This window comes from Manacus vitellinus, unplaced genomic scaffold, assembly GCF_001715985.3.
Source record: "Manacus vitellinus isolate BGI_N305 unplaced genomic scaffold, ASM171598v3 scaffold_10_pilon, whole genome shotgun sequence".
Taxonomy (NCBI): domain Eukaryota; kingdom Metazoa; phylum Chordata; class Aves; order Passeriformes; family Pipridae; genus Manacus; species Manacus vitellinus.
The window spans coordinates 5,435,026-5,461,956 of record NW_021938838.1 but is presented as its reverse complement, the minus strand read 5'-3'; the positions used below and the strand labels follow the sequence as shown (position 1 = coordinate 5,461,956).

General features: G+C 38.4%; 1 protein-coding gene across 2 annotated transcripts in view; it reads right to left on the bottom strand.

Moving 5' to 3' along the window:
- The window catches only part of CDH13 (cadherin 13), a 444,671-nt gene that overhangs the window by 228,829 nt on the left and 188,911 nt on the right, over window positions 1-26,931 (bottom strand). For both annotated transcript variants that reach the window (XM_018083847.2, XM_018083853.2), the window contains exon 5: window positions 6,741-6,893. In XM_018083847.2, the coding sequence (XP_017939336.1) occupies window positions 6,741-6,893 (153 nt within the window). The remainder of the gene's footprint in view (window positions 1-6,740; window positions 6,894-26,931) is intronic.

The window sequence follows — 26,931 nt, the reverse complement described above, 5'->3', positions numbered from 1 at the left end:
TTTCCAGGAGTGGTGTTATATTAGAAAATAATAATAATTTAAAAAAAGCAACAAACAAACAAAAAAAAACAAACCCAAAAAACCAAAAGAAAACCCCAAACAAACAAAAAACAAACAAACAAACAAAACTAAACAGCCACAAAACCAAATTTTATGTCATTTGCTGCTGTGTCAGTAAACTTAATTTTTTCTTTTTTTCTTGCTGCTGTGTGTTCCCACTTCCCACTCTTCACTAATAAATCCTAATTTCGCCTGGTGTTTGGAGTTTGTGTTATTGTCAGGATGGAAATCCGAGCCCACTGCCTTGTCTTGACAGTTATGGGTCATAAACAAACCTTTCTGATTTTTCCCTTGAACAAAACCTCCCTCTCTTCCTCCTCCAAATGACATGACAGTGCTGCTGAACAGCGGGAACGTCAAAGCCATGCAGGCAGGCAGAACTAAGAGCAAAGCAAATGCCCTCCAACAAAATTAACTGTTGACTTTTGCATGTTTTCCACATAAATGGTGTGAGGATGCTACTGGCTTCTGAAAGGAATCACAGTACCCTGCTGATATCTCATAACGTTAAGATGTATTGAATAACACACAGTATGAATTGAATAGACTATTTCCAGTCAAAATGGCAAATTGGAGAGTTTATATACAATATTTTATTCCCCCAAGACAAAATGGGAGAATATACATAAGAATAACATGAATTTTAACTTCATTTCCTGTCAGGGTTTCTTTTTCTCCCAGAAACCAACCTCGGGAGAAAGAGAGAGATTTCCAGCAGTTGGAAATCCCATTTATATCCCGGCTGTGCAAGCAATTATTTAAACTGTAGTTCTAAGAAATGGGACTCCACTTAAAATTGATATGCTCCCAAGTTAGATTTATGCACTCAGTTCCAGTGATCACTTTGGTTTTGACCTTGGGAAACAATCAATGGCAGAAAGTTCCCCATGAAATCAGGAATCTGCCCACACAGATCTCAGTGAAGGATCTGGACCTTTCCTTCTGCTGAGTTTGTTTCTGCTTCCAGGTTTGATGGTGTTTGATCTGTTAATACTCAATCTCATCGTTTCATAATGGGAAAAAAAAATAAGAAATACTGATTATGTTTAAGAAACAATAGCTGGTTTTCTCCAGTTTGTGGCATCCTAAAAACACACCCCCTGTGTTTATATCTTGTCAGCCCCTCACTGAAAAGTTCTTGTAGAGGGAACTAAATTGCAAGCAGTGCTGTCAGAAAACACTAATGGCTCTTTGAGTCAGTGTTCATTTCTCTCCCTGTAGTCAAAACATAAAATTAATTCAAAACAGCCCTCTCTGAATTTACCTGGTACCCTACCATGTGAACACATTAAAGAACTTACATGTAAACACAGCACTATAAAGAAAAAACATATATCTCATGCCCTTTCTGCACATACATGTGGAACACAAAATACAGAGATCTTTTTCTCTGCATCTCATGTACATAAACAATTTTCTATCTCATTAATAATTAGATTTTACAGTTTCAAGAGAATTCTTTGGTTTTTTGTTTTTTGGTGATACTTCCTTTCTTTTCCCCTCGCTGAGTAGTCAGGATTCCTCCCTGAAACTTTGCCATTACTGCAAACTTTTTTGATGGAACAGATGCAATTTTAGAGCACCAGTATTTTAACAGGTTTTCTCTGTGTATTAATGGTGCAATTTTACTAAAATTTACATCCCTACAAGACCAAACCCCTCCTCACATGAAAGAGTGCCTTCATTTTTGGGGATATTAGTGGGAGATGACTGAGGTCTGACATTGCCCATCAGGTTTCAGCTCAGGACAGAGCAGATCCCTGACACTTCAGACCAACCTGCCAGGGCAGAAAACCAAGATTAAATTACATTTCAGACCAGCCTTGAAGTCAGAGGCAAAGCCACGGTTTTCCTTGTGAAAGAGCAGCGTGTCTGTGTGCTGTCCATAGATCTCCACCCTGCACATTGCAGGGATTCAGTACCAGGGTATGATAAATCATTCTGGAAAGGATGTGGCTGCACTAAACCAGGCTCACACACAAGACAAATTCGTTCTTCTGCACACAATAAATTACAGCTGTTCCCTTCGGGGGCTTCGCTGCAGCAACGCTTTCCGGATCTGCAAAAATGCATTAAAGCACTTACAAATCTTGCTCACAAAACACTCCTCAGCACCTGACCAAGCTAGTTTTCCTCCTCACTGTGAAGCATTTCCATTATTTGTTGCAAATTCAACACAGAAATAGAGCCCATTAGGACTGCAGCATCCCCCTCTGTGTCTGCCTCAGTCACGTGTACCCTGAAGTGAGAGGCAGCTCACACCGAGAGCTGGTGGCTGTTGATGGCTCTGAAATCTCTGGTCTCTTCTCAACCTACTTGTCATCCAATTTACAGAAACAATACCACCCAGAACTACATACTCCCAATTTGCTTTTTCAGTCCTGTTAACATAAGTTTTCTAAATATCTCAGTCTGTCACCACCAGTTGCAAGGCATCCTTTAACAGAAGTGCGATCCGCCGTTATAAAAAAAGCTGAGAGCCGATTTCACACCTCTGCTTGTTAAGTGTTTTCTACAGCAAATAAAGCTCTTTATTTAAAAAATAATTAAAACTAACTCTTCATTAGCAGTTCAAATTGCCTAGGTAAATTTGGTCACAGCTCTAATTTGCACACTGTCACTGAACAGTTTTATCAAGCTGCTTCCTTTCATGCTTGCAGAGGATCACTTTGGGATTATTTCTCTTCCACACATATTTACACTTGGCAAGCAGTTATGAAAAAGCCAACCAACAATGGCAACACCCTTTAAAATCTTGAGATTGGAACCTCCCAGTGGCACTGATGCTTAAGAGGTTACAGAATTGGGTTTGTCCTGTACTCAAGGAATGCCTAACCCAAAATCTCATGCACCTCAGTAAAAACTCAATGAAATATTGTTCCCAATTCTTCTGTACCTAACAAACTTTGAGTAAAGAACATGTAGTTTAACTCAGCAACTTTGTCACCTTGGTCATGAATCCATCTATGCAACTCTTCCTGCTTTTACCTGCAGGAAACCATTCTGCCTACAAATACATTATCCAGGCAAATGTGAGGGTTTGAAAATGAGCTCAGGGGTTTTAATTAACAGATTACCCCATAATCATTGATTTTCAGACCTCTACTTTCACTGGCCCTCTATTTGACCCTTTGTTTCCCAATTCACTGGTGTTTTATCAACACTGAACACAAGTAGCCTTCCAGCTTCACTGGAATCCTTTAGCCCTGTTATCACAGCTCTTTATACAAGCACTTGATTTACTTTGCTCAAACACAGAACTGAAAAGTCACTAATATTTCTTCCCTGCTGGAATCAGGAAGGACTGTGGGGCTGAAGTGAACTCTGAATTGCACAGATTATTGGCAGCTTTTTGGGTGGTGTGTGCCTCCTTGATTTGGACTAGAAAATCCATCTTAAGTCTCCCCACCAAGTTCCTTCATCTACTTTTACACATCTGCAGTTTTCAATAGGAAATAAATAAATTATTCACCATTGTCTGCAATTTCTGAGTAGTCTTATTTATTCAAATTTTGAGAGAAAACCAAATATGCTCGAGAGCACATTTGTACAGCTGAACACCTTTTGCTCCCACTAAATAGGGGCTCTAGGCTACCTCTTATCTCCCCAGCCCAGAAGCAATTCAATAACGTGCCCACAGCCTGCTTAAGCCCCTTCTTCAGAGCATCATTTGCTGGTTTTGTCAACAGGCTGCAGCAAGCCCCAAAGCAAAACCATTCAATGTAAATCCCCTGGTGTACTCTGACCCAGAGAATTCCTATCAGGATGCTCTTTATCAAAACTCTTTAGTAAGAAAAATGAGTTACTACACACTTCCCTAAAACAGGCTGGCACAACATCGTCCCTGCATCCTCCTGCTCTTCTTCAGAGACAGCTCTCACTTAAAACTGAGGCTGACTGACATTCTCTGACCTTTAAGAAGACAAACCACAAAATTACAGGGAAGAACACATCAGGAGCATCTCCCCTTTTCCTCTGGTAAACAGGATTGCATTAGCATAGTTCCATACACACGAGAGCAAAGATTACTAATCGTTACATCTCACCCTGGTGGCATCTGGAGCTTTGCTGTCCCACCCAGGCACAGGTTCATTTTCTCAGCAGAAACCATCACATTTTCAAATTTACAGGTGATTAAGTTAGAGCTGCTTTGGCAACTAATCCCCCAACATTAATATTTTGGTGAAATCTCACCTACTTGTCCATTTTTGATCAATTTAACTGAATTCCTAAAAAATAAACTTATAAATCAATTGCATAAATAATCTATTTCAGAGGGGTGTCATTAATACAAGCTGCCTCATATTCCTCTTGCCAGCTTGAATTTCCTTTGCTAAAAAACAAATTTTAAACTCCTCTGAAAACACAGCTGTCGTGCAAATGGGCAGCACCAAAGAGATGGCAGGCCCTGACCCTCAGACAGAATTTTTCATTCTATTTCAAAATATTTTCCAGCTTTTACTAGAAATAAAACACTTGCGGAAAGAAGGGATTAACTCAGACAATCATCTGTGTAGAATCCAGCACTCCTCTAATTTAATAGTTTTTCTCCAGTAATGAATACACAAAAAACTCCCACAAGTTTTTCAACATTCCTTCAGGAGAAAGAGGGCAGCAAAAAAACCAGAATTTCAAACACTCAAAGAAAAAAACACCCAATTTTTTATAATTGATTATATATTCTTAGCTAATGTAAAACATTTTGAGATGGTAAAATCTGCAAAGTTTTATGAAATACTGTGATCACCAAACCTCTATTTCATGCCTTATTAACATTTTTAAATTCTCACCCCTTGAGTACATATGCATTAAGCATAGGGAGTAAATCAGTGCTCAGGCACAGCATCCCTCTGTGTAGCTGAAGGATTCAAACAGATTTCATCCTTTTATAGTATTTATAAAATACTTTTTATATTATATATTATTTTAAATTATAATCATCACTGATTATACACTTGATAGTATGATGACTTGTAAAGAACATGCATTTTTTCACAATGATCTATTCTTTCCTTGTTTGCCTTTTGCTTTGATATTTCTCTCAGAGCATCAACACTGGGCAGGGAGAAGCTCAAACAAAACCAGAAAACGCTTTCTGAGAGAAAGTTAAGGACTTTTCAGGTTATTCATCTTTCAGAGCACCAAGGAAATCAGGGAGAAAATCCTGCTGTCTCCCTGACACCACAACACATCTTCATTGGAAAACAATGGGCTGGATTCAAAGACAGAGTCATCAAGCTGAAGGTTCTCCTGCAGAACTTTTCAACTCAGTTTTGCTCTGCAGGGGGCTGTGAGCCTGCTGAGCAGAGCCTGGGGAACAGCTTAGGAATGGGTTGCACATCCACACTGCTCTGGATAATCTGCTACAACACACTATTTGTGTAGCACTCACGTGGCTTCAAAAAGGGTCCTCCAGGGAAAAGGTTTTGTCTTAATTTAGGTGTATCTTTTGCCAGATCAGATAGCAGGGCCATTTGTGTTTTGATGCATTGAGTTGAAAAGTCTACTCTGGCTTTCCAGCACAAAAATATTCAAGGTTTCTACCAAACACACTAAGGTGGGAAGCTACTGATAAAATAAGAAACAGCTGGTAAATGAAGACAAGGCACAGTGTTAAAAAGAGAAAGTGCAGTGTTTTCCCTGCAAGAAGGACGTCAGCATCTCCCATAAACCCCGTGTGAGCGGTTAACATACATTTCACTGCAGACCCACAGAAGAAGTGGATGTTTAAGTGTTGAAAACCAACATATGGTAAATTTTAGCAGTGCTGTTTGAGGAAGGATGACTAGTCATCTGACTGGCAAAGTCTCCCAGAGGAGGAGGGACAGCACTGAGAGCACAAGTATTGATCACAGCTCTGCAGAACACAGCAGAGGTCAGGGAGAGCAGGCAGGGCTGTCCCCAGAGCCAGTGCCCCACCAGGGGCTTCCTGCTGCCAGAGGCATTGGAGATCAGTCCCCCAGGCTGTGACACAATTCCATGTGGAATTCTGCTGCTCCTCTGTATCCAGGTGGCCAGACACAGTTTATCTGACTGCACATTTCCAGAGCAAGATAAAGAACACGGATTGGCAGACCCTTGTTCACAGTATGCATTTCAGGACATTTTGGAGCAGTAATTTTGCAGATCTCAGAGCTCATTTGTTAGAGGTTCAATGGAGAGAAACACAGCATTTATTGCCAAGGAAAGGAATCTTCGTAGGTGATGTACATCTGACAGAAATGTATCTGCTAACGTTTTCATACTATCAGAATCTCCTTTATCTCTCTTAAAGATATCCATTACTAAAAGTGGTGGAGTTCCATAGTACATTCCATTGATTGTTTGACAATAATGAAGTATAACCCTGTAGTACCACAGTGGCAACTTTCCCAAAAGATGTCCTTTTGTCCAAACAAAATTTCATATTCACCAATCAAATGCACACACAGTGTTCAGACAGCATTTCTGCTAAAGATAAACGGCAGAAGTTCCATTCAGAAAGCAGAGGAGGCTTTCAGCTGCATGTAAAAATAAACACATTTACCACTTCCAAAAGGAAAAATGCTTCTTCTGGAAATTTTCTAGGACAGTAGCTGCAATTTGGTCCTCAATTTAACTGCACATCTTTCAAGAGCAAACACACAAAAAATACACACCATCAACACAGAGGCAGAGATGTTATTGCTGTGAGCACTCACCTCATAATTGGCAATGGCTTCTCTGTCGAGGGTTCGGGTCACAGACACATCCCCAGTGATCTCATTGATTCTAAAAATCCCTTTTGGGTCTTGATCCACTCCCTTCCCAGAGAGTCGAAACTTTGCTCCCTCTGTCCCTTCACTTCTGATGACCTGCAGAAAACAAGTGACAGGCCGTAATGTAACATCTTTGAAAATCACTCTAAAACCACTGCAGTCATTTCAGTCTTTTACCTAATGCTGAGGTGTATTCCCTGCCAATAAAATGGAACTATAAAATAGGATTTCAATCATGCAGAAAACACTGTGCAGTTTTGTGCTAAATCCTGGAAAAGCTACTCATGTCCTTAGCCAGTTCCTATGTTATCTTTAGTGTTTTCTATTTAACCACTTAAAGCTTCTACTATTCCAGCACTACTGTGGTCACTTTGTGTCTAGAATTTAATGTTTTATTTAATGTTATTTTTTTTTAGTTAAATTGATAAAACCAGCACAAACTTACAAAAAAAATAAAAAGGAAAAAAAAGAAAGGAGATATATTGTACTGATTGTCATGGAACACACTTATCTCACAACAATCTTTACCATACCAGAGAGCCATCACACAAGATTTTCCAATCAGTCCATCCTTTTTATTAGCCATTGTGAAGTTACTACAAAACACTATTTTCAGGTTGGTTTTTTTCCCCCCTTTATTCCTTTTTACACTCTTCCTTTCCCAGGATTTTAAAATAAGGGAAAAAAACTCTACATGCAAATATCTGAGTGTCCTGCCCAGAACTCTGCTCAGTCACACCGCTGGAATTAGAACACTTCCCAAATTTGTACCTACAGATATACACACAACTCCTTGTTACCATCACCTTATTTCCCATAAGAAAAAAATCCCTAAAAATCCGATTTCAAGTCAGTCTCACGTTAATGACAGCAGCATTTACAAACTTCCACAGCCACACAATGTTGGTTATAAGCTACATGCTTTGCAAGTTTGTGTTTGTACATCAGAATCTGAAGGATTAGCAATTAATCTCGCCCTTCAAGGCTGACTATTTTACCAACTCGTTCCTTCCCGCTGCTGTTTCATGTTCTTTTGTTTTCCGGCAATTTCACATCACTAATATTTCTGCAGAAACGTTAAATCAAAAATTGATATGCTGGTCTGAATCACAGCTCAGGAAAAGGAAGGGAAAAAGTCGCCTTAGAAGTCTGGACCTGCTCCAATTTGGAGATAATAAATATGCAGGTTGTTTAATAATGTCCCCGAGGAAATAAATGTTTGCTGCCCTATTGCTGTGGGTTCAGCAACACTGGTTTGCAGATTACTGGGCAGTGAGATTTTTGACTTAACTCCATAATCATTATTCCTTTATTTTAATTGAAAAAAAAATTGCCACAAGTTATGAAATAGGAAATCAGCATTTTCGGAGATAAAGTTTCCATTCGCAAACCCTTTGGGGATGGGAGAAATTTCAAAGTAAAAACCTGTTTCACTTTTTTTTTTTCTTTAATTCCTCCTTCCAACACTCAGAAACGCTAATGGAAGAAATTTCCTTGTGTATTTTTCAGTGTGGGATGCCAAACCAACACTGCAGGTGACAAAAGGGCAGAGTCACTTTGCAATTTCTGGTTTCGTGATGAGATTGAAACCTAATGTCTCCTACTGAAAAGTTACCTGCTGGTCAATCTGGTATTTTTTACATGAAGCCTAAAAACATCTGTTTTTCTCAACACAAAGCTGTGCTCAAGATTTTGCAGTGCCATGATCATTACTCACTTTTTTAGGAAAAAGTTGAATTGATGTCTGAGACTTATTCCAAGCCAAGTGCACCTTCCCATCCAGTATAAGAACAGTGATTTGAAAGGCCCAAATCAGCCCCAGGCCAGTACAAAAATCTAACTCAGAGATGTTTCCACTACAGCCATTTCCACCAGAGCCATCAAATATTACCTGTTTATGACAAATTTAAGATGCAGTATAGGCACAATGCCCCAGTTCTAAGAAGCCACAGAAATAAAGCAGAACAAATGTTGAGCACTGCAAGGGAATTTATCAAAAATCTGCCAGACAGAAAGGTAGAAGTAGAATAAGAAAGAATAAGAATAAGAAAGATTAAGAATGGGCCCTGAAAACCTGACTGGAAGGAAAATTTCTTCTCAACTTCAAATCTAGCAAAGATCTTAACCTTGAATTTGATTGCATGACATCCCAACGTGGTGCCTGAAAGATTTGTACTCCTTGGAGCTCTGACACATCCCATAGCTCACCCCCACTCGAGCAGCATCTAATGTACAGGAACAACAGAGTTCCCAGCCAGCAGAGTTGTTCTGGATGTGCCCACTCAGCTTTTTTAAAGTTTCAGGGATCTGTCACATCCAGGGTGCAACTCTGTGCAGACCTTTCTCTTTTATCTGTGTTATATATATGTCTGTGCATCCAGTTATTGCACAGTACCTTGTGCTCGATGTTTTATCACAGCCCAGGAGCTGCATGGCTGTCATCTCACAAAAAGGAATATTCAGATTCTTAAAACTGCTTAATTAGCCACAAGAGGGAGCTGCAAACTCCCAGGAATACAAGGGAGAACATTAACAACTCCTAATTAAGATGCTTATATAATGGCTGCATAGTTCAAAGAAAGTGCATTTCCCAGTTCGCACTAAGCTCAGTACAATGAAAAGTTTAATAAAAATCAGGCTTAATTTGCCATATGGTTTGGTGCTTCAACAAGAGCAAAGAAGAAAACAGGAGGATTGCCTGACATCTCCTCTGGCAAGACTGATATTCTGAACACTGGCATAAACACATGAAAATGTCCTCGTTCACAATGCCTTTGCAGAATAATGCTCTCCCCATTTCCTGGCTGAGATAAAACAAGGTCAGATTATTACTGCTGGAATGTTTACTTTGGGGTTTCATTTTTTACATTTCTGAAATGCACAAATGAAATCCCACAGTTACAGCTACCTGAAGGCCTGACAAGAAACAGTTATTTCCATCATTTTTTTTTTTTTCACAGCTTCAGGAACTTCAGTGCAGGCTCTAAAATTGGAAATGTCTGCACCACACAACAGTGTTGCATAGAAAGGCTCTTCATTCTTAGGGCTGATCATTAAGGCAGCACAAGACCCTGTCCCCCACCCACAGAGAATATGGGGAAGGCAGTCATACCCTCTTTAAGTTCCCACTTTCTACCTGTTTCATTTTCCCTTGTTTTGATCTCACAATTCAGAACAGCCTTGACTTTGCATGGGCAGATGGCACAGACAGAAGAGATGCCAGCTGAGCACCCCACAATAATACAGACTATTGAAGGCTATTCCCTCACCCAGGACCCAGGGGACAGTCCCAGGTGCAGACTTAGATGCCACTCCCTTCCCCACGTTTCTCCCATCTCGAGGTTATGTCAGAGAATAAATGTACTGGGAAGTGAAGTGATCCACACCAGCCTTGTCAGGGCCACAGATATAACACCATGACAGAGCAGCATTTTTATTTTCCAAAGAGGCAGAGACTCTATGATTCTGCTCAGCTAAAAGACACATTCAAGAAAACAGAGCATTACGTAGCTGACAGGATCTGCTTTTTGCTGAACCATGGCCAAAACATATTTCCCAAGTGCTATTTTTCAGCTGACATTATGTATCCCTTGCAGCTAAACTCATTTCTGCAATGTGATCCCCCTGTTGTTACGGGTTTATCACAAAAGTAAATCAGTGTTCTCAAGAGAGGAAGAGAAATGGAAGTACAAAAAACCCACAGTGCCCCCAGAGAGAAACTTCACAGTTCTGCAACCCCAGCAAATCTGTCCTTTACCATCCTCCTTTACCAGTTTCATTCTTTAAAATGTGTTTGCCTCAACCACTGCCATGATTTCTTAGTTCTTGACACCAGGTGAATTTGAGATGCATCATATTAGTTTCACTTTTTAATTAGAAAACAAATCCCACCCTCAGACAGGAATATTTGGTTCACACTCCAATTCTTTCCATTCCAGAGTGTTAGCGTGTCTCACTGGTGTTTTTTTTTTTATTTTTATTATTATTTTATGTAGGGTTGTTTGGTTTTGGTGTTTTCCACTTCCCCATGTGTCGTAGGAGGCAAATTTATTCATGGAATATTTAAAGATGAACTGGTTTTTTTCCCTTTAATCACTGTGTTCCACAAGAGCAAAACAATGGTTTAGGCCCATTGTTTAGATACTGTATAAATATTTAAACAGACACTTCCTGTCCTGCCATACTGAAAATCACTCTTTACAGTCAGAGGCTCCATCTGCTCCACACTGACTCAAATACTCTTTCAACCAAAACAAATGCAAAATACTCCCATCGTTATTCAAAAGCATTAACCAACAGAACCTGCTTGGGTGCTGCAAGCTGAGCATGCCAGACCTGGGGCTAGAAAGGAATTCATATGATCTGCTGAATTTATTAATTTATCAAGAAAAATGATTACTTCTATCTCCATTAATTAAACCTGACCTTTGCTTTCTCTCTGATTAGGGTTTTCTCCAGATTCACTCCATATACAGGTGATAGCCAAGAAAACCCTGGTGATTTATTCTCATCATGGTAGCAGAAATTAGAAAGCTTTTCTGAGCAACTCTGTCCCTTGTTCATGATAATTAGGGATAAAGCCAACACTCTGTATATGACAGGATACCTTTCAGGTAACACTTTTTCATGTTCACAAACACAAACAGCCTGGCTCTCAGCTACATTATAGTATCAACCAAAACACAAATGGACAAGTGCCCATTCAGGATGTCACCTCAAACAACAGCTGAGCTGATGGAGACAAGGATGAACAATATTTCCACAGTTCAAGTAAACAGCAGAAGAAAACTTCAGCAATTAAATGTGTTCATGCAATACAACAACTCAGGTAATGTCAGTCTTAAATTTCAAAATATTTCCAGATCAGTTTTCAGTCTCCAGCCTATGGATGAGGCAAGATTTTCAAAGCTGTGAACATCTCCACGTGCTTCCACTGCAAAGCTGAAATCAGCCAGTCACTCACTCAAATCCTAATATTTGTGCACTCCAGAAACCTTGGACACAGAATGGAAAATGAAATTCAACCTGCAATCTGAATATACAGCAGTGGCCCAACCTCCCCGGGTAACAGAACACAAAATTAAGGTGAAGAGTTTGGTTTCTGGGGGAGCCAAAGCTGGGGAAAATTATATTTATTAGAGCAGAGATTGTTTCTGTGCCATCAACTCCAAGTATTTTGCTTGATGCTGTTGCCAGTCCCAATAAGAATGCACATATACAGGTCTCTCAGAGAAAGAGAAACACATATAGACAGCAGATTTAACTCAGTAAAGAAAGCCATAATTTGGTTATTTACAATTTTCAAGGTCTATTTTCTATTTCAGATCCCCAAGACTTAGTTTTAACTGGGTGAAACACATGACTGGAAAATGTCTGAATGTTGCATTTTAAGACACTGATTCAGCTGAATTATTGCATGATGTTTTCAATCAATGAGATTACTTAAAACTTTAAACACAATGTCATTAATCCCTTAACTAAGTTTACATCCTGTGTTTGCTTCTGTGGATTATTTGTTATTTATTCTTATACACTCATACATTTTAAAACATATTACATAGATTAAAACATATTACAAGATTAACAATTACTTTTTACTTACATTCTTTTGCACTGGTTCTCTTAAGACTCCTATGAATTATAAAAAAACCCCAGGAACACATGTCTTATTGCAGCTTTTTTAATATCTGCATAGAATATCTGAAGTATTGAGTGCTGGGTGTACCAACACCTTGAAGGTGGAAACTTTCCTCCCAACTGTCAGAGATGTGAAACGGGAACTAACCAAATCAGGCAATTGAAATTAAACGAGTTACAAAAATGAAAAAATCATACAACAATATTCTCAAGAGGGCTCTTTTTAGCATCTTAACTATGAGCTTTGTCATGCAAAACATTTCAGGAAGTGTCAGATTTAGGAAGTACATTGGGAGAACTAAAACACCCAGCTTTAGCATATTTTTGCTGCACGTTTCCAAGACTGACTGGGGGTTGCAAAAGGTTCAAATGTTGCTCTCCTGAAGCAATGGAGACAAAACTGTAGGAATTCTTATCAGGTACCACATTCAGAACTTTACACACACAAAGGAAATAGAACTTGCACTGCTTGAAAAGCAGGGGCTTTATTGAAATATTTTTGTTGGACTTGGGCTCTACATCCTATAAAAGGTACTGTACCAACTATGATTTCATTACACCGGTGCAAATATAACATTTTACCAACTAAAACCAACTTAAAGGCTGAAATTCACCGAGGTTAATAAATTCCATATTTCAACAACGTATCCTAATGTACAAAAATGACACAACACATTAAAACCTGGTGAAGTTGTTCCGCCATTTTTGAGGTCTTTTTAGGATAATCAACACAAATGGGATGTTTGATATTCAACCAGAAAACTATCTACTCAACATAATGGCTTTTCATCCTAATTATGCATAAATGTTTACAAAATTCAGCTCAACTTTGCAGTAGGATGTGCAGGTGTTCAAGGGAAACAAACTGAATTTGTGCACCCTGTGCACTGGTGGGGCCCTTCAGCCCCAGGTTCATTATTGCAGCTGAACACAGATGCAACAGTTCCCCCCGAAGAACCAGTTGCAGGGGTTTAAATGTGAGGATTTAACCCATATAAATAGCTAACAGTGAGCATCTGCTCATAGATGGGAGCAGAGGAGTTCAATGAACACATTGAGATGTGCACTATCTTTCATTGCAGGTAATTTCTCAGCTCCCTTGTACTCTTGATTTGTAAAGAGCAAGGAGATTCATTAGCAATAATTTTCACTTCCCTTGTTCTTAATTGTCTATTCCAAATATATTTCTCCAAATTCAGGATTCTGGACACAACAACATCTTCCTACTGACAGCACAGAGTTTACAGTTTTTTGGGATCTCAAAGGAAGAGGGCCTAGAAGTGTTACTTGTCACAGAAGGTCTTGTTAGCTCACTGGCTGACTTGGCTTTTTAGTAGCCATTTAATCACCATATTTTAATTACCATTTAAGTTACTAACTAGTAAACCTGTTAATTGAAGGAATTCAAGGACCACTGTCTTCTGAGTGACAGCCAGATGGAGTAGCTCAAAAGCTGTGCTTAGTTAGGAAAAATCTGACTGTGATTGACAATATTAAATGAAGAAGAACTCAAAAGATCCCCTTAAAAAACAAACAGACAAATGGATTATCTGGATTGGTCTGTAATTGCAGAATTCAGGACATGGGACAGAATACACAATGTGCTCTTACCACTCATGGAGCTGAAAGCACAGGGACTGGGAGAAAAGAGAAGAGACCCAATTTACAGCACCTTCCCCGGGTATTTCACTGTACTATTTATTCTGAATAAGATCAAAATCTTAATTCATTACTGAAGGCCACTCCTGCAGCATCCAAGCAAGCACAGGGCACTCAGCTCCAGCTCTGGGAGCAGCAGGGGAGCATTTCAGCTGAGCCAACCCTCTGAGAAGGGCTGCAGAACTCTGCCCTGGGTCGGCCAAGGAATACCAAAAATTTGGCTGCTCTCCTCTCCCTGCAGCCACATTTACTGCCCGTGGGATTTGGCTACAAAAGTTATCTTTAGATCCTCCATGCAAGCAGCAAAGAAAGAAATCAAGGTCTGGATTAAGTGGGAACCTCCAGCTGGGCAGAGTAATTGGAATTGCAGAATAAGACACTGAAGTCGCAGAGCCAACCTGAGGAGGTGAATAGGAGCAGTAAAGTGAGAGAAATGGAGCTGATGAGAATGATTCACCTAAAACCCCTCTTGAAAATTAAGGCTCAGTTTAATTTGAAGAAATTTTTTGGAAGACTGTGCCTAATTTTATTTTGGCTTTAACTAGCAACCTGCCGAGCCTTGACTTTCGAAAATATTTTGCAATTAAAATTAACACAGAGGAATAAGTACTCTATCAAAAGTATTTAATTTTTCAATTGAAGATATTAAAAAAGAAATATCATGGTGAAGGGTATTTTTTGCTAAATTTGGTTCCATTACATGAAGTCTATCTAATACTTCTGGACACTTTAAGAACCTGCTTAGCACCCAATTCCCATTTGTAGCAAGCAACCCACAGATCTAATTATAGATTTTCCTCAGTCACTAGTTCCCTAGGAAACAAATCCATGGCTCATGTCTTGTGCATGGAAGGTCATAGGAGGAAGATAAATATTTTTCTGTGTATAGAAACTTATCTAGAGGTCACAGGTCTGCATCTCAGCAGATGTTGGTGCTTCTGTCAAGGACAGATGGCAACAACATCTGACATTTATCTGGGACATTTAAAACTTTAAACATTTTAATCTGATGAAGCACTTAATACTTCTATGAGTAACAGTGCTCTATGATACTTCATGCTGTAAATAAAGGATTTTAACTTTGGTTCTCTAAACTCATTTGAGGTTTTAACAATGAGTCCACCTCACTTTTCATCTAAGATGATTAACTATCAGATGTCAGTTCAAAACATCTGTAAGTAGCTACAACTTATTAAAAATGATAGGCAGAAATGTAACAAAGTCATGAATGGTAAATATAATTTGTATTTTCTCATATTGGCCCCTTAATTAACAATATGATCACAAACCAGCTCATCAATGTTACCTACACGCCTGTAACTGCAGTAGCCTTAGGGGAAAAAAAAGAATAATTAATGTTACTCTACTTATTATTTAGTTCTAATTCACTGCTGTAAAAATAGACAAAATAGAATTCATTGGAAACTCAGATATATGTGAATACAGAACTTGAACAGAGGTGAATTAGAATGAATTCAAGGGTGGCAGAGGGAAGCTTTGTCAGATTTTTCCTCCTCATTTGTAACACAAAACCATTGTTCAGCTCTATCCTGACCCACCTACAATGATGGCTCTAAAGGTATAAAATTAGGGGACAATCCTGCCCACACTAAGGATAATATTCAGCCTGACTTCAGATCAAACAAAGGTTTTAAGCTAAGTCAGAGAGGGAAATGAGAAGGGAGCCTGTATTGTCAGCACGTCTCAGAAAACACGCAGTGACTCTTGACAACTGACTCCCAGGTCCTGACTCCAAGTCTTATTCCACTTATCCCCATGGAAAGGCACCATCCAGATCCAAGCTCACCACTAACACCACAAACCTGGACCATTCTCCTCCTTGGATCACTGGATGGGCACACAAATGGTTGTAAAAATACCTCTGGGGAATGTTTTTGGCTCCCTACTTTGTTCTGTTAAATTTACAGATCTACAAGAAAACAGCAAGTTTTAAACCTGCAACAGGAATATCAAAATTTAAAACCCAAATCTCCACGAATGCACTTTCAGGTTGACTTCCCACCCCTCTCTCCTCCTTCATTTACTACCTGGTGTTACTGTGGGACATGTTAAAGTTCATTTTAGCAAAGAGTTTCAATTCAACAACACGGGACACACTGTGACCATCCTCAACTCCAAGTCTGTGAGTCAATAGAAAAGTCTCCTGTAAATTCTGTTTAATCAGGTCCCCTTTGCCTTGGCTCTGTTTGGAGATCTAACACAAAAACTACTTGGCAGGAACTAGTGATAAGGTTATATACTCAAAAGAAAGTTTTAAGTACACCTTGAGAAATTTGACTGCTTCTAACTTGAAACAAAAGCAGTCTATAGCGATTAAATGACAGCATTAATGCCTTTCTTTAATCTAAAAATAGGCAATTTGAAAAATATTATATTAAGCTATTGTACTAGTAAGAAACCTTTTCATACTACCATTGAAAAGAGATTTAAAAAAACACAAATGCAACACCTTCCAGTCTGCTTCCTGCCTGGTTTGTGTAAAGTCAATAGTCAGTTCATAAAGCAGAATCATTACTTAAATATATAGAAAAAAGAAGGGTGAATCTCTGATCCTGATAATTTCACTGGAGGTTTTACCATGTATTTCATGGCAGTTTTATTTCTAACTAATTTTCAGTGTAAGCATGCTATATCTAAAGATACCATATGCTAAACACACAGTAACTTGAGGGGTTCATAGAGACCCAGACCATGGAATATCTGTTTTTTCCAAAGTACTTGACAAAAATACAGAGGGGTTTTGGAGTGTACATTTAAAACTACTGATAAAGTTCTAAAAGCCCACAAGTGGATCGAGTGTAATCACAAATTTCTGGTGGGCATCATGAAATCAGGAGGTTCTTCCTACTGGTGAGCACCAAGAATCTGTTCTGGGTGTAGACTGTAAGCAGGTCTTGCCCTGTTTGTGCCTTTACGAGGGCTCTCTGCCACAAAATCACAGACAATAAGATATTATTCATATTTACTCACGTCAAGATGGCTCAGTAAACCTAATTCTGAACTTGCACAACTATTTAATTCAATTTTGCAACAACACCAATTACCCAAACTTAATTTATGCAGCAAACAGTCGCTCTGGTTCAGCGCGATAATTCGTGTAGATTTTAGACTTTCCTTCCTCAAAAGAGTAGAAGCTGAGCCATAAAATTTAACCACGCAGAACATCCCCATTCTCTGACTCAGCAAGCCAAAAGTTGTCTTTGTTCCAAGCTGAGGGTGTCTTTGTTTTAGTCTCTTCTCCTATTGAGGCAGATATTTGTATAAATCTGTCTGCACTAACATATGCGTGTGTGGACAAAGATTGGTGTCTGCATCTACAGACACAGTTTGACGTGGGATTGAAATGATATCAAGAATATCAGCAAGAACTGAACAACTGCTTGGTCTTAGCTCTGACAGATTATAAATAGTATAAATAAGATTTACTGATATCATTATAGAATGAGTGTATTTGAAGTTTTCAATAATCCCTTTGATTCAGAAGCCTTATGCAAGAAATCAGCCTAACCAGTGTCTTCTTGACCATCACAAGAAAAAAATACCAGGTGAGGCAGATTCTTCAAAACATTTTCCCAGTTGTCAAAGTGCATTGATAAATACAGATCTTCTCCTCAAGTTTCACTAATTAACAAATAAACCTACTATGTAACAACATGAAGCAATGATTGCCACAATCAGCAATGCCCACTTGTGAAAAAGGCTCCAACAATAAAAAAAATTAAACCTAAAACCTCACAATTTTGGAAAAGCTGCAGTAATGGCTGCCTTAAAGATCACACATGGCAATCTTTGGATATTTTAACCAATATTTATTAGAGGGTTGAAAATGTAGATGCTCTTTTTAAATATGAAATATTCCCAAAGATCAAGAAGATCTTTATAGGAGGCTCCAGACTGAACCATTAATACACTACCCAGGCTGCAGCAGCTTCATCTTGTCTAACTCTGACAAAATTAAATGCTTTCCAGTCACACAGAATTGCTTGCCATAACGCTGTTCAATGTCAAAAAATACTAGTTAAAGCTAATAATAAGATTTTGTGAAAGTTTAAGCTTTTAAATTATGAAACTGCTACGTACATGGGTTTGGTGGATAATGGCTGTGCATTCTTTGTCTTGCAGAATGCAAATGGAGCTAATAGTGTGGAAAAAAAATCATTTTGACACTTTAGTTGAGACTGAAGAAAAAAAAGAATAGAGACATTCAAGAAGCAGAAGTCTTCACACTGAATAAACCAGAGCAAAAAAAAGAAATTCCCTCTCTTGCAGCAACAGGGTCTTGCTTCTAGATGAGCTTGGGGTGAGGAGGATCTGTTCCATCTACCAGGACAAGCCTAAGCAATTTTAAACCTGTCTTAAAAAGAGCTGCTCAGAGGGGTTTAGTAGGAATGAATGTGACAGAGTCTGGTCCTGCCACTCTGAGACACATCAGCCTCTGAGAGAAAAAGCCACATTAATCTGTGCTCTGGTAATATCTGACACAACAGGGCCTTGGAGGTGGATTGACACCAGGGCTTTGTGCTGTTCTGCCCAACAAACCTGCAATCTATCCTCTAATGATGGAATTAAACCAGAAAGCAAACAGAAACACAGGTCTCCAGTGGCATTTTAAGCTGGCAAAAATATAAATATCCAACCAGTACCTGCTCCACCTGTGGAGGACTCAGCTTTATTGTGCAACTACTGTTAGCCACAAATAACAGCCACAACTATTCTGGGCCTTGGTTTTACACTTTGCTCAAAACCCAGCCTTGGGTTTAAAGCCATAACAAGGTACTGGCTTACAGTTAATAAAGAGTAAAGAGAACACACACCTAAAACCAAAAACATAATTTAATTTCCCGGCTGCTTCCACTTCATACAACAACTTCTTACTGATAGTGACATTATTAAGTGATAATCTATAATCACTTAGGGGGGAATCCAAAATATACCCACTTGTCACAGACATTTCTTTAACTCAGTGTCAACAGATAGCCCAATCCATACTCACCTGTTTATACAGACTATTAGCCTAGTTCCATTATTTAGAACAAATTAAAGAGTTACCAGATATTTCTGATGTACCCAATTGCTGTCTCCCTCTATTAAACTGCAGTTATAGTAAGTCTAAAACATCTAATTACAGCAAATATTAAGTGTGCTACTTATAACACTGCACCTGTTTTAATCTTACAATCTTCATATTGCACTTTCAGGCAAAAAGGATTGAACTTATCTAAAATATTAGTGTCTCATATGAAAATAGAGTTGAAATATTTGGAGATCCTCCCAATAATATGCTGACACCTATAAAGATGGAGGCACAAGAGTGCACCCATCCCCAGAAAGAATTCAGCAGTAAAGCTAAAATATATATGTTTCTCTCCTCTAATTTAAGGGAAATGCAGGTAAAACTGTAGCAATCATTAATGAGATGAAAGAAACCTCTAGATTAATGAAGCAGGTGAGTTTCCCCAGGATCAGGTTTTGTTGTTTAAATCTCACCAAAAATAAAGGCTGAAGGCATGTGATCACAATTCTCAAATAGAAGAAAAAAAAAGTATTTAATGGTATTAGGAACTTTTTTTTAAAAAAAAATTAGTCAACAACACATTGTGGAGGTACCAAAATAATTTAACAAAGTCTACTAAGGTTATTAATAATCAAAATCCCCTTAATATGTGTGTTTCTATGGCTACACTTACTGTGTTTAGAATACAGAAAGCTCGTAAAACATTCCCAGGATTAGCAGCTAATATGAAGAGCAGAGATCATTTTGAAATTGATGTTTAGAAAGAACAGTCAAGTCAGTTCAACTATGAATCATTCATTTCAATTCCAGCCAGAGAAATCAATAGGCAAGAAAAGAGATCTCTCATCAGTTAGGACTGATTTTCTCCAGATCTGTCACTTTGGCCTGTCTGAGGAATTTCCAGTTGGCAACACGGTGTATCAGTTGTAAACTAAATCTACAGAAAAGAAATATTAGGAGAAATTATATCAGAAAATTTAGTTGCTAAATTTAGCCCATCTCCAGGAAAGGAAGAGGTAGAACTGAAGCTTTAAATCACCTCGTTAAAAAGCCCAAGTTCAAATGACCCCCAGCCTCCAGAGGCAACTGCACAGTCAACAAATCAGGACAATTTGACCTGTAAACTGTGTGTCTGTCAGCCCTGATTACAGGTGTGAACAGCAGAAAGGAACCAAATTAAAGTCCAGGAGCCCTTTACCATACAAGACAGCACTTGTCTCCAAAAGAAGTCACCCAAAGACAAGGGACCTCTTTCTGAACAGCTCTAGTAACTCCACAATACTCAGGAGCACCCAGAGCTTCCCCAGAGGTTTTTGGGGGTCTGTTCCAGGGATTGTATCAGTGCAAGACTGAGTGGCTCAATAATCAGATATTATAATACCTCCTTTTACACTACAGGAGCCCAAATTATCACAAATGTCAGAAGAAGTAACTGTTTACCTCCCAATTCTAACTGGACTACACACACTGTCAGGCTGAAGGAAACAAGGCACCTCAATTCCCCTGAAAATGTGGGTCTTGGCAACTTAAATCTCACTGCTTTCAGAAACAGTTTTTTATTTCTACCATTGCCAATATGCTTTTGAAATGCAGAATGACTCTATAAATAATAAAGCAATATTTGAAGACAAATAATGAGTCAGACATTCCTCCCCAACCCCCTTCTCTCTGCTTTCCAGATACATTTGGGTAACATAAACTGTATTGAGAAGAACAAGAGCTTAAACTTGGGGTGCTTTGTGGGAATACAGATCTGCAAAGCAACTATTTGTGCAGCCCCCCTGAAATCTTTTTGCAGTTTGTTTCCTTTACAAAGAGCAGTAAAAATAACAAGCAATTGGAGGGTGAACCATGCCCAGCAAATGACACAGGAGTGGCCGTGGGTGAGTCCCAGGACACGTCTGTATTCTGCCTTTAATGGTGACCAGTCCCATCCTACACCGACACCAGAGCCCAAACCATCAGGTATAACAGCAAGGACACCCTTTCCCTTTGGCCTCTACATCTTGTGACAATTTATAAGAATATCACAATGCTTGACAAAAATTATCAGCAGCCTCAATCCTTCGGTGCTGTTAAATCGTTCTGCAACACCATAATCTTTTCATTCCTTGTCAGACTCGTTTGGGATGATCTGCAAACTCTTGTCACCTCACTGTCTCCTTTGCCAGATAATTTTTGTTGTGTTAAACAGCACAAATCACTGTAAAGACCCTTGAAAATATCTCCTGGTAAAACCTTCCCTATGAAAATCTATTTCCACGCTGATGTTTCAATCTCTTTTAGCTGAAGGAGTCATTTCCTCTCGGTGGAGAAATCCAAGTTTCTTGGTTTATTGATCAGATTTATCCACACCTGTGAGTCCTCCACGGATCTTTATACATTTATGAGATATGATTTGCCTTCAAAAGCTCCACATTGATGTTCACTTCATGATCATTCAAAGGTTTATCCATTCCAGTGGCTGCTACATCTTGGCTTTGCCTGATCTCCTGGTGCAGGAATGGGATTTAGGGGGCCGTTGTAGTTCCTAATGTTTTCCAAGGCTTCCTAGGGTGCTTTTTAAAAAGAATGAGAGGTATGTGACACCCACATTCCAGTGCAAGTGAAACCAAGGCCCACAGGCAGTTCCATGGCACAGTCAGGAGCTGAACAATTCCTGCTTTGAGCTCTCTTCAAACTTGGTCTTCGCTGTTTTATAATATTCATTTTTTCTGGTTTGCTCTGAATCCATTCCCCTTGACACTTCACTTTGGATGCTCCTTCAGACTCCTGTCCCCTTCCTTTGACAACATCTGCAGAGTGGCACAGCCTCCCTTGGAAGGGAATGTTGATTTCCAGAATCTTGAGAAAAAACTTTTACTGTTAGTAGTTCAGTTTACTCTTCCACTTCAACAGGACTTTCACTTTATTAAGGGAGGTTGGGGATTTTGAAGAACCTTCTTTTTGAACCTCCAGTGGAAACAAAACTGTTTGTATTGGGTTTGGGTTTTTTTTTTAAAGTATATAATTTATTAACTAATAATTAGGATTCTCAAAAGAAAATAAATTAATAAAATTCAGTAATGGTACTATATGACCTTTTTTAAAGAAATAATATGTATAATAAATTCTATTGATACAAATTGATTTTCATGTTCCAGTGACCCTTAGCAAATTCAGCTTCACCCAACAGCACAGCAGTAACAGAGTTGATTCATTATGTTTTCCTATTTACACAACTTCATCATGCCCTGTACTGTTCAGTTCATTGTATGACATTCATCCAGATCCTTATAGTTTTTCCTTTACATAATTAATGATTTCCCCACTGCTTATGACTGATTTAACCAAAATCCCAACCCTACCAGGAACAGCATCTCCAGTACCATTTGAGAGCTTCCTTTTCAAGTAGAAAGGATCTGTTGAGGAAAGGCTGCTGTGCCAAACATCTGCTTCCTTAGTCTGATCTCCCAAAAAAACCCAGCATTCAAGTGATGATGCTCCCTGATCCATTTTCAGCCTTTTGCTCAGTTTTACCCAAATTTGTCCAAAACCAACCCAAGACACGAAGTTCCTCCAAGTTCAATGTAAATTGTAGCAATGCAAATGAAAAGACCCACTGACACCTGTGCAGAAAGGGAGGAAGAGTTTCCATTTTGCACATGGATATTCATGGATATTCATGGATATTCATTTCCCAGCCAGGTCAGCTGGAGTTGCTCCCTCTTATCCCAGTTTGAAATGTCAGGAAGCAGAAAATACCACCAGTGGTGCTGAGGGCACTCTGGGATTATTTAAGGTCATCGTGCTTGAGGTGTTATCACAGATAGAGGACCTGGGTTTGTTGCAGGAAACTATTATTTGTAGAAATGAGCTTTCATCACTTCAATTATCATGAAAATAATTATAACATATTGTAAATCAGGCTGGAACACGAATTTCTGTTAAATTAATATAGCCCCTGAATTCAAGTTGTAGCCACACTCAGCTACACCCACACTTGCCTTTTTTTTTTTTTTTAATATATTAAAACACATGTTATTGGATTATAGGGATCACTACTACTTTCAATTTCTGGCCTTCATTGTTGAACAGATTTCTATTCTCAAAACCCATTCAGAGGCTCAATTGAAAATGTAAAGCTTAATAGCTTCGTCCATGCTTTGTAGGAATGAAAAGAGAAACTTCTGAAGCAGTTGGAACCTTGATGAAAATCCTATTTTCCAAGTGTGCTTTATAAAATTTTCCCTAAAAACATAGTGAATAAAGTATAACTTGATGTATACATGAGAAGCTTCATCCAAGCATCAGCCAAGGAGAGAGTTCCTGAAAGTCTGGATGGGTGTGTATCAGCCTGTCCTCATTGTTATGCACCTGTATATATAAATCCAGTTTAGAGGGCATAATTCCTGGAGCTATATTCCAAATATAGAAATTCCAATAATTAGCACAACTCCACAATAGCCTCCGAAAATATAACAAACACGATGGTCAAACCAAAAATCAATGCTCTTGATAATTTAATGACAGAACAGGAAAAAGGAGGTTGATCCAAAAGGAATATTATCTGAGTTTTTCATTTGCCTTTTCTTAAGCAATGTTTCAGTGGCACAAAGTGATTTTTCTCTTTGTGAGTGAATTTAAAGAAAGTAGATGGTCAAATTAGAGTCTCCTTTTCAAAAGATAAGCAAAAGGAAATTGCTTATTAAAGGGGTTTCTCTAGTTGGAAATTTTAGGTCAACAGTGGATCATTTGATTACAATGAAATAATTCACATTTTTATATGTTTGACCCTGAAAGAAAAACAGGTCAATAGAGTAGAGCAACATTTACTTCCAAATGACATATTATTAACTGTGATAAAAGACTTTGGCGTGTCTTTAAAGAAGGTGAGGCAAAAAAAAGATGTCCTCATTATCCAATTTAAGCTGTGATGATATTCCAGTCATGCAAGAGAAAAAAAAAATCAAGAATCATCTATGTATGATAAAACCAAGAGCAAAACACAGAAAAAAAGGTTAAAATTAGTTACTAATCATTGAAGAGAACCAGCAGTTAGTCAGAAGGAAGAAAATTGCCATTGTTTCCCAAGTGACAGCTATTTACTCCACCTTATAAATGAGCCATACACAATACATATAATTTTTCCTTCTGGAAATACTCTGCCAACCATCTTTTCTTGATGCCACTTTAACAAGCCACAGCTGGTAATATCCAATTTGTTGCCAGACCACTCTGCAAAATGCCTTTATTAAAGTCTTTCATTAATGGAGGCACCAAGGTTGACAGTATGACAGTATTTAGTTTGCAAATTGGCAGGGATAAGTTAATTTTGTCCCTAAAATGTCATTCATTTGGATATTGCTTTATATAAACTTGCTAAGAACTGACTGTATGATAAGAAACCAAAGGAATTACTTGGAATGGAACAGGAAAATGATTGGGTGGAGAAGGTTTAGTATTCAGATAACAAACAGGGCACATCTGAAGGAGTATGAACCAGTTCAGAGCTATCAAATAAATATCTTAATTGATTTAAAGGAAGCTCTGTGTTCATGTTCTCTCCCCTGAGTTCAACATTCTGCAGTTGTCATCTCCTTACCAGTAACATATTAACTCAGCACTCTGTTAATTAACACTGTGTAAGTCTGTTGAATTTCTCATCCTACTTTGAAATAAAGTGTCCCTATAAGTAGATTTGTAGGGAAAAAAAAATCACAAATTAAAGGTACCAAACAGAAATGCTGGAACCAACCATCCCGTTTTCCCAATCCAGGATTACAGAATTAGGTTCAAACTCAGCCCTGCTAAGAACACAGAGATCAAATCTTTGCTCAAAAGTATCCATTCAACAAGAAAATAACTTTTAGAAACCAGACAGCTTGAGTGGGCATTCCAAACAACTGAATTAAAACAAGACAGAAAAAAAAGTCAAGTGGATAAGAACAACTTCCCACTGGTCAACTCAGGCTATGGAATTGTCTTGGAAGATGGCAGAGATGAAAGTTAACCAAAAAATCAGTGTAGTTTCATGAAAAGCAGAGTTAGAGAATGGCAGAACTGAAGGCAAACTTACTTTGAATAGTATAGAGAGAATAAAATGTCGTATTTTCTAGAGTACTCAACTAATGTGTTTTAAACATAATCCTATGTAGCTTGTCTGGTCAGGTTAATGATTTATCATATAATGTGTGGCTACTAGTGGAATTTTTGCCCTTGCTAAACAGCAAACGTTTGTCTTTGCCATTTGGCTTCCTAGTATTTTCACTGGAAGAAGAAAAAAATAACCTTGTGGGTTTTTGCAGTTTGAGTACTGGAAAATAACGTGTTCTCAATCACTCTTACAGTGTTTCTCTTCCTGTCTTTTTAATTGCATCTTTTCCCCCCCCTCTGTGTTTTGCACCTCTGTTATCCTGAATCCCTGGAAGGGATTTTGGCTGCTGCTGTCAAAAGCACTCTCCATTTATAGGAACAGCAGGGACAGAGTCACACCCCATTTATTTAGGGTGAGGAAGCTGACACAGGCCTGGAATTTTGGGGAGATGTCTCAGGTTTGCTTTTGCAAGATGACCATAATCAACCATTTAAGAAAAACACCTTGGAAAGGTATCTAACACTGGGTATCATCAGGTGAAATAGCTGTTATGTCTAAAAATAACCCAAATATTTTAAACTTGACTCTACAATTAAATTGATGTGCCAATGAAAAATTATTTGTCTGAGTTTTATTTCATCTTAGTTAATGTATATAGGAAATTTACTGGCAGGGACAGACTTTTTGTCACCTGCAGCAAAGTTTGTGACTATCAACTTTTGAGATCAAAGTTAACACAAACAGTGTGACAGTTAAACTGTGTATGCTTTGCTGAACAGCTTTAGAGCATAAAAATCTCTTGTTTGCTGCTCTCCTTAAGGTCATTAGCATGATTTATTATGGAGCAGGAAATTAGGTACTGGATATATCAATATGGGTCAGAAAATTCAATTCCATCATTGCCATATAACTGTTTTATCTCCAACAAACTTGTAACCATAGTAACTGGATTAGAAAGTATTCCTGAAATGTTTAAAAATTCTTTTATTCTTATAAACAACAATTCTTATAATTCTTATTATTTTCCAGTTTTCCAAGGCATCTGCTACTCAAGATTCTTCTGAAGGTCTTAAGTAAAGGAGTGTATTTTAACAAGATTTTCCCTTAAAATTGTATCAGCTGAAAGAGAACAAATATATTCTCTTGGAATTGTTTATGTGATTATAAGTATTTTTCAAAAAGGGAAGTTTGAAGAGAGACCTCTCGGAGAAAATCTGAAGTGCTGCTTTCACTTAATGCTTTGTTAGGACATCAAATACATACCCTTTAATGAAAATTAATATGCTGTAGCTTAATAATTCATGTACATGCATTGAAAGCCCTTTAATTTAATGGAGTGCTGCTCCTTTCATTACACTCACTGCTCAGGGAGGTTGGTGTTTTTCCATGAAGGTCAGAAGTGTGCCATTCCTCCATGCAAGCCAGGAATTTAATCAGATGTTCAACTCTGACATCTCCCACTGCCCATTCAGGCCCAGCTCAGCAGGATATTGCACATTTTCCAGAGCACCAGAGCAGCAGGAGAACTCCAGGTGTCTCTTGTGTCAGGAGCAGAAGCTGCTGCATCGTGCAACTGTGATCATATATTTCTCAAACTTTGTGTTCCCTCCTCAGTACTTCTGTTGGAAATTAATTCCTCTTCTCTGGGTACCAGAAACTTTTCTTTTAATCTCATGCCAAAATTTATATCCATTAGTTATTACACCAGCGTATTCCTTCTGCTCAAA